The sequence below is a fragment of the Anopheles maculipalpis genome, chromosome 2RL (genome assembly GCF_943734695.1).
Source record: "Anopheles maculipalpis chromosome 2RL, idAnoMacuDA_375_x, whole genome shotgun sequence".
Taxonomy (NCBI): domain Eukaryota; kingdom Metazoa; phylum Arthropoda; class Insecta; order Diptera; family Culicidae; genus Anopheles; species Anopheles maculipalpis.
Genome location: NC_064871.1, coordinates 27,502,756 through 27,514,347, shown reverse-complemented (window position 1 = coordinate 27,514,347; position 11,592 = coordinate 27,502,756). Strand labels below are relative to the sequence as shown.

Here is an 11,592-nt window from a genome sequence, read left to right as displayed (position 1 = left end):
TAATGCACTAATCAAAAGACGCGCAGGTCTTCCACTACGTGATACTAAATAAAACCTTCTTCGATACCCGACGCCAATACTACTCCCGCAGCCAACCAATCGTGTAACGCGTCGTTTTGCGTCAAAAAATGTTTTTAATCACCTTAGGACGCTCATATATCTTAATATTGGGCCCGTCCACTGTATTGGTAAGAAACTAGTGGAAAAGGTAGAATATGTGCGCCTATCGATTCTGTTTGCTTAGCAATTCGCGTGCGACAGACCGCAGCTATCTTGGCGATGTGGTGTGCCTCGTCCCCCGATAGACGATGCCTAAACATTCCCTGTTCTTTGCAGATATGAACAAAATGTTGATAAGTACAACAAGCAATAGCGTGTCGCCCGCCACCTGATATCGTTCCACTGAACGGAGAGCTATACATACACGTTCGTATTGGGGACACTTTTTAAAACAGTATTTTAACCAATGATGTCTGGTGATATACCTGTCCATTAATCCGCCTAAATGATTGCATATCCCAAAAAGCGGGAAGATGGTCGGTGCCTAGCACTTTATTTACACAGATGTGTGTATGGCATGTACTAAAAGTGGCGAAAATCTCATATCAACTCTCTCCCTGCCCAGTTACTTCCGATCAATATTAAACGTGTATTCCATACCGGATCGGATGGTAATGGTCTGAAAACATTAATTTTAACTGCCTGCAAATGCGAACCCGGGCGGCGGCATCAATGTGTAATTCCCGAACAGAAAACATATTTATTGCAGCTGCTTCTCTGGGACAGCAGCTGCATGACGCCTTTGACCTACAGCAGGCATAACACAAGGGATACGATTCCTGGTCGAACCGAACAGAGATCACTTGAATATCCTTACTGTTCGCCGAAAAGGTTTTTTTTTCTTCCATCCAGATCATACGCACAATAGTATAATACCGTTCGTTGCCTGCTGCACACACACAAGTGTGAGTAAGCGTTTGCGTGTGTGCGAATATAGTTGTGTGTATTCCGAGAGTTCTTCTTCTTCTTTGCTCATTTGCCGGTCTTTTTCGACATCTCATTACTACCGCGATTCGATCGGTTTTCTCCTCCTTCGAAGCTAGTGTGCAAGAGAGGAAGCGTGAAAGATAGAGCGAGAGCGAGAAAGAGAGACAGAACGCATGCACGCGGTACTCTCTCCACTACTTTGATAGGGGTTTTCAACTCGAATAAATCCTGTATACCGTTTTTGGGGAAATTAAACTAATCAGGATTTGGAATGTAACGCATTTTTTTGTATATTTTCTATTACTTTTTACGTATCGTCGTGCAGCGAAAAAAAACAATGCTTTGATTACGGTGGCATACACTAACTGTTTCGTTAACAGTGGTTGAAAACCCCTGACAGCGTGCGAGAAGATGCGATCCTCATCTGGAAAAGAGCACCCTCCTTCTTGCCTACCGGCAGCAGCGCCTCTTCCTGTCCCATAGTCCTACTATGTATTTCAAGGCCATTCATAATCCTTGAAAATGACCGTACCCATCACCAGCACCACCTCCACCGGTGGGTGACGGAGGACACCACACGCCGGGGTGCAATATTCCCGGATCCGGGTTCCTGTGCCAAACATTCCCGGGAACGCACGATTCGTTTGGGCCACCAAACCAGCTACAGAGAGTGTGCCTGCAACCGGAGACCGGACGGAAATGGCGTGCGGCGTGTAGCCAAACACTTCCACTTGAAGGCGATGAAATGGAAACCTTTTAGGATTCCGTCTTAAAAGCCGGACACTTTTGCGGTAAAACGAGCCGAAGATAAGAATTGCTTTTTTTCTCTCGATCGGAATAGATTGGCGGCATCGTTTCACTTTTGGTTGGTGGCGTCAGGCAATCATAATAACCACGGTGCAAAATATACAGTTTAAAAAAAAATGCGCCGAAACAGAACCAAGATTTCGGTGCTCCCCTTCCATAAATGCCATCTTTTGCACTCACCCACACACCCGCACTAGAGTATAAAAACTCTCCCTCACACACACACACCCACTATAGTGTTGCGGTGGCGCGCCGGAGCACCACTAATTAAAAAAAACTTGATAACTTTTTCGCGCCCTTACCGACATTTTTCCGCCTTCTTAGCAATAGTTGCTTTACTTGCTATCAATGCCCGATATGTCTGTTGTATTGTTTCAGTAGCAACAAGCTTTAAAAGTGTGGTTAAATGGAGTATTTTTAACTTCCAGTACATAGCTTTGCTTGTGTAAAATTGTACCACCTTATCCATAAGCTACTGCGATAGAAAATGATGGATTCTAGAATATATCCCTTTGTCGGGAAATACTCAAATTTATCCCATTTTACATATTTTCTTATCAACACTCTCATTGAACAATCTTAGCATCCCTCACCCGAAAACTCACTTCCTGAAAATGGCGTGAATATATACCAACATTATCGGTAGGGCATCATTTCCTTTGCGATTGAAAAAAAAGTACCACCTTCATCACCCGGGTGTGTATCTGCGTGTCCCGCGCTCGCGGTTACGGTAACATCTGCCCTTGCCTGCCTAACCGGTAAACCGGGCGTACATTATTTCTTTGTTCCGCGTCCCGTCCCGGCCGGTGTCTGCCTCTTTTGCTTGTTTCCTTTTGGCGTTTCATTCCTTCCTTTGTGGTCCCGTCTTTCGCTTTCGGCTTCATTTATTCTTTTGCATGCGTGAAGGCCCTACACAGGGGCACATCAAGAAAAGGTGGTGGGCTAAGGGAAGAAGAGCAGGCGACGCTTTTTTTCCCTCCGATTTTTTTCAGTTCGCTTGGTTGCTTCGTTGCTATTAGCGCCACTGCACACCACCAGTCCTACTTGGATTAATGCATGTGTTTTCTTTAACTTCTCCGTCGAGCGTCACATAGATTTAACGACACATTGTTGTGTACAGAGCGCGAACCAAGCGTCCAGCAGTTGTACGAAAAGTAGCGCCCTTTTCTTGTTTTGAAGGCATCCCCACAAACAGCATAACCCCGTTTCCGGCTCATTTTTCTTTGCTTCTTTTCACCCACGAAAACTCTCGAGAGCGCATTTTTCATTTGGCGCAAAAAAAGGTTCATCAACACTACCTCCGAGCAGCGCGTACCACCCTCTCCTTTTCTCGGCCGTTTTCTACATATTTACTGATGCGCACTTTACAAAAAGCCAACACGCGTCTGAATGTGTGTGTGTTTGTGTTTAGTTACTCCAGAAAAGAATAGTTTATTGAATGTATGAAGGTTTGTATCGAGACATTTTTACGATGATTAGTTATAAAGTTAAGTAGTTAATATAGGGTGTCTAAGTGGAGACTTCTTCCGCCACTTTAGCGTCGCTGCTGTCGTCTAGTTTGGCCTTCTTCTCGGGCGTCGTATGCTCGGCACCGTCCACCTCCACGACCGCACCGTCAGCCTTCACGTCGGTGGCTTTCCTCTTGGTGGCTTCGGCAGTTTTGTCGGCTTCGTCCTGCTCCTTACCCTCTTCGCCATCCTCCGCCGAGGATTCTTTCGGTTCGCCGCCCTCTACGGCAGCAGCATCCTCTTCCGTGGCAACACCATTGTCTTTGTCCGCCTTGGCCGGTTCTTCTTCGCCGTTCTTCTCCGCTACCTCCGCGGCTTCGGTGGCGGTGGCAGCAGTAGCAGCACCATCGGTTTCAACGGCAGCTTTTTCGGTGGTTGCAGATTCCTCTGTCGCATCGGCGGACGCTACTTGTGGCGTCGCCTCGTCCGACTCTACTTCTTTCTCGGTGGTGGTGACCGGGGTCTTTTCACTGCCGGAAGAGAAAACAAATAGTTGTCCGTTAGCGGAACTCCGCCACACATGGAAACAGAACAAACGGGGGGTGAATGGTGGTTGGGAGAAAAGGCTGGTTTTGCTTGCACACTTGGATGTGGTAAAGAACCGAAAAAAAGAATATTCCCCCCATTCGTCGATCGCTCTCTCTCTCTCTTTTACACACTCATACACTCTCTTTTTCTCTCTCACACACACACGCGCGCGGTTTTGCACCACTCTCAGAAAAGCGCGCTCACGCAGGTACTAACTTAACTAGCAAATTTTACCAGCACACTACCCGCGCGAAAAAAAAACCATTCACCGGAACAACTGTAGTAACTTACGTTTTCGCCGAAACATCCGTCATTTTGATAAAAGTGTTTGTACAATTATTTCCGTGAGAACTTGGCAAACAAGATGAGCGAGGGACGCTTGCGAACTATACCGCAATGGAGAACCGACACACCAAGTCTGAAAAACTAGCTTTCACATGTACGAAAGACCGTCCGTTCGCGAGCACGACTTTTTGAAAATGGCCGATTTTTCGATGGCGTCGCTTGGCGTCGCTTTCCAGCACTGGATCCGGACAAATATAAACACGCACAGCCGAACGTTACCGAAGATACCGTTTTTCGGAGAACGAATCAATTCATGTTCGAATATGGGTGCACAACAGTGGTAAATCCGAAAGCAAATAATAGTTTTTATTTGTAGCTTTCTACCATAATGAATACTATTATTTTATTCTTAAATACTGGAAAAAAGCAAAATCAATTTGTAAACTTCTTCAGGAGGTCTTGACCTCCCGTTTCTTTTCGGCTTCATTTTTTATAGACTGAATTTTCAGCGCTGTGTATTGTGTGTATTTTTTCCGATCATACCATTAGGCCATTCTATTAGAGCAAAAGCAACCTCGTAAATGTTTTACTATCGCATGTGTAACAAATGATAATCATTGTTTTGCTTAAATTATTAGAAATAGTGATAATCAAAAGCAATTAAACTTCGAAGCTTTCTTGCTTTCAATAATATTTTTCAGAATTTGGAAATGTTTCAAATCTTTGCTGGAAATATTTCAAGACAGTCAATTTTTAAATTTGGCTTGATTGACGGCTTTTCAAGACAGTGTGGAAAACGGAAAGACAAAGGACGCTTCATCGTATTTACGTGAAGGGACCGATTCAACGGATGAAAGACAGCGGCGCCAGTCTTGCAAGAGTGGACTAACTGCCATGGGAAACGGAAAAGTGATGAGGAGCAGGAGAGTATGGTTTATGGGATCTATAAATTAACATAAACTTTTCAAGTATTCAATCTGCAATTTAATTTGCGTTTGCCGAGAATTTTCTGTGAACGAAGTATTTCATTTTCTTGAAAATAAATCACAAATTTTAACTTTCTTTGGCAACGCCAACAATCCATTTTAGCACAAAAATTCTCAATAATCGTTCCATGAATTGTTTATCTCTATTTTAAATATTATTTTATAATTTATAAAATTACGGGAATAATAAACTTTTGGACATGCCGCTATATTGATGGTATAAGATACGATAGCATTGTTAGCTCAAAACAGTATAAGGTTAAACTTTCGAATGAATATTTTAGTTAGTAGCGTAGCCCTCGCGGTTGCAGTTTTACTAGACTCACCGTAATTCAATCACAATGTTTGTCATTTTTATTTGAAGCTCAAATGCACATCTTACACATAATTAAACCATTAGCATAATAAAAACGAGATGCTTTACATCGGATGATGGACGCACATGACACAGTTGGGGAGAGTGCAACGCGGTGCCAGGTTGGGTGCAATGTGACTGAAAGACACCGGAATGGACATCGGTAGCAACCACTTTGGATACGCAATGAATGGCGAGTAGCCGCTCGGGCTGATCGGTGGTTGTGTCTGAAACAGAAGATAAACAAACAGGTGAGCACATTTACTGGGCGTCTACTGGGCAGTTAGTCTAAATATTCCGTACGATTGGTGTGCTAGCACTAGGTGTCGAGCTGGAAGCTGTTGTTGGTGTTGGTGGTTTAAAGGCGCTGATATTTTGGGTTTGACTACACTGTTCAATCGCTTTCAGCAGGTCAGAATCGCATCGTTTCAGGATCAGCTCTAGTACGGATCGTTTGCGATGGGGAAACAGCTTCGCTAGCATGTCGAGCGCATTTTGCGACACGGTCACATTTCCTGGTGCTGTGATGAAAATAGAGAGCTTTGTAATGTAACAGTTACAAGTTATTTCGGTTGGTAGTGCATACCTTTTGGCCGGTTTAATCTTGCTTCTTCGGTTGCTTCGAATCCTCCGAGACCGTCCGAAGAGGTGGACGAGATAACGTCAACGGAGGCCATCGAGGACGAGGGTGATGGCGAGGGGCATGGTTCCGTGACGGACATGCCGTAAATTTTGCCTGGTGGTAGCGCTTCCAGCTGTGTTCCAGTTTCGGTCGAAGCTAGTCGCAGCGCAATGGCATCTTCTACTGCTTGCTGCCGTTTTAGTGCTACCTGAGGGTGAAGTAAAACGAAAGGAGAGATGAAAATATTTTTTTTATTTTTAATCCAAAACAGCAGACTAGCGAATTCTATATAGATCGTAACCCATCCCTTTGACCGATGACTTACCCAGTTATGATCAACTAAAAAAGTAAATAAAAAAAATATAGACATTCTAATAGACCTTTGTTAGAAAGTCAAGCACAGAGGTGGATCTCCAACACCATTTCCGCCTCAGAATGGTTAAATCCTGCTCTGCTCAAGCACATGTCAAAGATGCGCCTTCTCTGCGGCATTGAATTGAAATGTTTGAGGTGCAAGATTGATGAGATTTATGCGACCGTAATGACCAAAGATAAGGTACCGCTGGGTAGTGTCTTTGTTTACACCAACCCTATCTATTGTCAGAGTCTCTTGTGACCCTGGTGTATCGTGAAAGCTTGGATCTCATATCGGGGCATATTCAAAGGACGTAATTAATGCGTTAGGACACTCGTGTATTGCACGCATACAAACAAGTTATGCGTTATGATATAGATTTGTAATTCAACTTTCAATAATGCCACATTAAAAATGGGAAGGCTTAGTTGATTTTTAATCGATGAACGACTATCATTTTACAGCTTTTAAGAGACGAAAGTAGTTTTAAAAACTCAAAGCCTCTATAAATGAGAGGAACAAATCACTTTACAGTTGTCTGCCACCCTAATCCTACATAGCTCTGCTCTGCTCTCCGCGCCTTAATCCTACTTAGCTTATAGTCTTAGGGACGCTGATCAGTAAACTAACACAAAGACGCTGATCTCAACACAATAAAAAGCACTCACGGCATTCAAGTTTACTTTGATCAAGTATAAACCAAAACAAATGTAAAGTTTTCTTATCTGACTTATTCGCTCGCCTACAAGTATGCAACTTTATTTCACGATAGCCAAATAGTCCGTCCAGCGAAGGACGAAGATACACTCCGGAAAAGATTTGATCTCGTTTTTATCGATTGAAGATTCACAAACAATATTTTAGAAACACACAATGCAGCCAATTTCTCTGGGTTTTAAAACAATTAAACAGTTTTTTTTTGCATTGTATATGATTAGGTTATCAATTATTTTTCACTAATTTTTCACCAACGATGTTAATTATTTACACCCATGTTAGGATTATCCTGTTGCAACAATCAGGGCTTCTTGCAAAACATCTTTTCAACATGTACACACTTTACAAAATATCCGAGCATCCGTGCCAAACAAACCTGCGCAGCCATAATCTTTTGCCGGGACAGTATCAGCTCACACTTGGCACACCGGCAGTTTCGGTACGAGCATAGCTTCTTGTGTCCGCGTAATCCCGAAATGACACCGTGATTCCGACAGCGGGCACATTTGGGCACGCGAAAATTTGACCCCACACCACCGATCGCGTTATTACTGGAAGCCGAGCCTCCACACGATCTACTGCCGGCAACTCTTCCACTACCGGATGTGCTACTCATGTTGTGCCGATAGGACAACGGGCCAGTGAACGTACGACCGTTTCACAACGCGCGCGGCAATAGAACTGAAAGGCGAAAGATACGAAAGATCTTCACCAACCAGCAGCATCAGCATCCCGAAGGGCCACTGCTGTTGCGCAGTATCAAATGTTGCTCATTCCCTCCCATTGTCGGCTACATAAAGAAAAGGCTGCCAGAATCCAGTGCACATACACATCCTGCGTACAAAAATAGACCGATACACAGTGAGTGTAGTCGGACGGACGATGGATTGTTATATACTTGTGCTTTGCTTTATTCTTGTAAGGCCTGACATATGGAACAAGAAACAAACTGCACTGTGTTTACATGGAAGTGTACGATCTTCATTGAACGATGCATCTTCATTGAAAAGGTATTTCAATTGTACCAAGGTTTAATAAGGTTGTCTATTTGAAACGTTACAAACGTTCCCTCGAGCTCAGTATCGTACTATTGATCAAGTGTTACTTTTGTTTCAATGTTTATACCATTTACTCGACGAACGTTTACACGCAGAAATCCTTCGTTGAATTAAAACTTAAATAAGAGGTTAAAGATTAGTGGGCACCATTAGTGGTGGCAGAGATAACGAAGGATGGACACACCGAAAGAAGGGATGATTTATTGGTACGTCATAAATCTGGATCGAAAATATATCTTTATACACACGGCACATTGTGGCCATATTTTGGCCACTCTACCTATCCACTCCGCCTAATCCAGTCTGATAAAAGAAAAACCTCCCCAAACCATACCATACACCGATACACGGTCGTCCTTCGGCACATGAAAAACATCATCGGACAGTGATCGGCACATCGGGGACAAGATAAGACGGCCTGTGGGCTGTGCAAATCATTTCACGATGTTAGGGTGATGCTAGAAATCACGATACCGGCCACAGCGATTGTGCTAATGCCGCTAGATTAACGGTTTGCCACCACGCATCACGAATTGTGTCGGATTGTGTCGGTGAGTGGACTGTTCAGGATGGATTAAGCAGCCAACGGCCGTAATTCCGGGACACTGTACAGCAGACAGGCGTATGAAGTGTACGGATGGGAATTGATCGATAAGATATACAATATAAATAGATACGTTTAGGAATTATCGAAAGCGCTACGTCAAACGATGCGGGACGAACGGGAATGAAGTGGCCAACAGGGGTGCTGGACTTTTTAATCGAGCGTACACGGTGTTTATTGTCAAATACAGTACCGTCCATCCCTGTCGGACATTGACGATTATCACGGCCAATGGTGGTGGTGGGGGCTAATCTATTTTTTTATTAACCCGATGGATCTATCCTCCACCATAATCCGGCGGCAGTGGGTATTACTGTGGAGATTGGGAAGCGGACATTTCGTGTGCTCCATAAACGCACCGTTCCGTTCGTGGTTTAACGGGCTGTTTCGGGTTTGCAAGTGGTGTGATAAGCTTTGCCAAGGTGGGCACACTTAGGTAACTTGTTTATAAGCTGTTACGTGGTAGTTTACGAGCATTACACAAAATTGGAGACCCTTGGACGCTTGTGGTAAAGAGAATTACATATTTTAAATAATAAAATTGATACAAAACTTTTTGGAAATAGTTGTCGGAAGATAGCTCCGGTCGAAAGAATCGGTTACAGTGGTTTTAAGGGTACGGTAAAACGTGTCACTTTCTTTGCGTTATCTTAACAAACCGTTTAATCCTGCCGGCAAAGGGTACAGACAGTAAGCCGCTTCTCGGATTTGACCGCTATCGAAATTTAATTAGACTTATCATCATCTCCCTCCCCAGTTTTACACAAATGCACCGCTTTGCTAAGGACACAAACTTGTTGTGCTAAATTGTCTTGTCGTCGGGTACAGGGTATCTGGCACGAACAACAACGATACATATTGTTACTGTATACAATGGTTGAGCAAATATAGCTAACGAACAAAACAAAAACCTGCCTCTTAACCGTGATAAGGCAGAAATCAATTAAGGGCATGGAGAGTGTACTTATTATCACCGTGATTTAACATAAAGTACGTCATTTAATGTGAATCACACCCCTGTGGCTATGCTATCGGTATCGCCTAGAAGTGTACGGTATATTAACTTCCCCAGTGTTAGCCATTTTGGAAACGCCATTGCCGCTGCAAAAAAGGGGCGTGGTTTTATTTATGCTCACTGTAGAGGGAACGTTTCCCCTAGCAGGCATGCTTCCTTGCGATACTTTTGGGGTTGTAAATAAGAAACTACACAGAAAGTGTGTTTAGAAAGTAATAAATTATGAAATGTGTTTGGCAAGCTTTCGATTCATTTCGAGTTCATGAAGAAAATATGTCAAATATTTATGATTTTCAGCATCACAACTAACGCCACAATCAGAATAATTGATTTAAATTTTCTGTTCGATTTGATTCTTCTTAACGTCCTGCTATAGGGCACGCCGGCCATGGAATGGTTTACTTGCCGATACTGCGTAGTTAGGATAGTCAATCCTCACTAAGGAGGGAACGATTCGAAAGAGGCTTGAACACCGGTCCTCCCATGTGAAGAAAATTGGGGGCGCCGTTGTCGCCTCATCACCGGGATGCCCTCGATTAAATTATTGTATTGTCATTAAACTTTGTAAAAAAAATGTTTATATATTTTTGTTACGTTTTGCAAACATAAATACAATAATCGGGCAACACTTTTTATTGTTAATTTTGCCCTATTTTGATACGTTGGATTTGCCTAAAGGGGCCGCTCGGTGGTGTCAAGCAAGTCTATCTAGTAATCCATTCGATGGCCGGCGTAACCTTAGAGATCGTTGCTTAACGATCTCTAAGGTCACGCACTCTTAACAAGGTAAGGCTCTCTTAACAAGAAGAGGATTGGCCTAAAGGAACTTAATGCGTTACGTATTATCAAGATTTTATTTTTACAAAACATAATTTAAAAATTTCGTAAACATATTTCATAAAAGATCCTTGAGTTCTTAACCCCATGAACATCGATTGTTGTACAATAATCGATTGTTAGATTTATGAAGAATTGTTTCTTTACAAAGAGATTTGACACTTTCGGCATAAAATTCCTGCTTCTTGATTTCATATGTTTACTTGTGGGGTGACAGGTTTCTACAACATTTCCACCCAGTCCCAGACCCATCCCAACTGTCCTCCGCTACAAAATCAATCGTCAAGCTCGTTTAATGCTACAGTTGTTACCGTTTTGTGGGTTGTTGTCGCTGTGGTGGCAGGATACATCCCGTACAATCTAGCTTCCTCGTTAAAAGCAGATGTTGCCGGTAATCCGATACAGATCCGATACATCTAAAGCTAACAAGCGAGATTTGTTTGCTTACCGACCACCATAAATACTGGTGCGGTTGGTGTTGGTGCCAAAGGCTAATGGCACGTAGGGCTCTTCACTAGACGCCCAGAAGCTGCTCAAGAGTTGCTTCATCCAACGTCCTCAGTTGTGCCGGTTTGACGCTTTAGAGGATCGTCTGTGTGGTCCTTAGTGCGGTAAGGTTTGCTTGATCTTACTCATTGAAAATGCTCTCTTTTATTACCAAACTTCGTTGTACTGAATTATCAAGCCACAATAACATGATTTATAAATGCAAACTACGTCTTTCTTATTCTTAAGTTCACAAAAAGCTGCTAAAAAATATTTACACATAAACTCTAAGCTTCCCATGCATTCTGTGTGGTCATGTTTGTTTAACTTTTTCATTCACTTACACTTCTTTCAAAGTATCGCCCAACCGCACACAGCTGGCTCACTGGCTAGTTTGGCTGACAGGCGTTCCTTCTTATTCCATTATCTATCGCTTCAAGTC

The 11,592-nt window shown here is 43.1% G+C and overlaps 2 protein-coding genes across 2 annotated transcripts; both read right to left on the bottom strand.

Moving 5' to 3' along the window:
* Window positions 1–3,184: 3,184 nt before the first annotated feature.
* LOC126559268 (uncharacterized) lies at window positions 3,185–4,314 on the bottom strand. The gene is made up of 2 exons (XM_050215397.1): window positions 4,122–4,314; window positions 3,185–3,772 (listed from the first exon to the last, which is right to left on the bottom strand). The coding sequence occupies exons 1-2, from the start codon at window positions 4,142–4,144 to the stop codon at window positions 3,304–3,306; spliced, it is 492 nt and encodes a 163-aa protein (XP_050071354.1). The 5' UTR covers window positions 4,145–4,314; the 3' UTR covers window positions 3,185–3,303.
* A 1,207-nt stretch (window positions 4,315–5,521) lies between these two features.
* Window positions 5,522–7,766, bottom strand: LOC126558797 (doublesex- and mab-3-related transcription factor dmd-4). The gene is made up of 4 exons (XM_050214866.1): window positions 7,527–7,766; window positions 6,043–6,286; window positions 5,760–5,977; window positions 5,522–5,683 (listed from the first exon to the last, which is right to left on the bottom strand). Exons 1-4 carry the CDS (start codon window positions 7,764–7,766, stop codon window positions 5,522–5,524), a joined length of 864 nt encoding a protein of 287 aa, XP_050070823.1.
* Window positions 7,767–11,592: the final 3,826 nt, after the last annotated feature.

Bases quoted from the DNA above. Each gene is read 5' to 3' on its own strand.
- LOC126559268 (XM_050215397.1), bottom strand. From the start codon at position 4,144: ATGACGGATGTTTCGGCGAAAAC. The intron at 3,773-4,121 runs GTAAGTTACTAC...CTCTTCCGGCAG, and splicing joins ACGGATGTTTCGGCGAAAAC to TGAAAAGACCCCGGTCACCA.
- LOC126558797 (XM_050214866.1), bottom strand. From the start codon at position 7,766: ATGAGTAGCACATCCGGTAGTGGAAGAGTTGCCGGCAGTAGATCGTGT. The intron at 5,978-6,042 runs GTATGCACTACC...TTTTCATCACAG, and splicing joins AAGATTAAACCGGCCAAAAG to CACCAGGAAATGTGACCGTG. The intron at 5,684-5,759 runs GTACGGAATATT...CTTCTGTTTCAG, and splicing joins CTAGTGCTAGCACACCAATC to ACACAACCACCGATCAGCCC.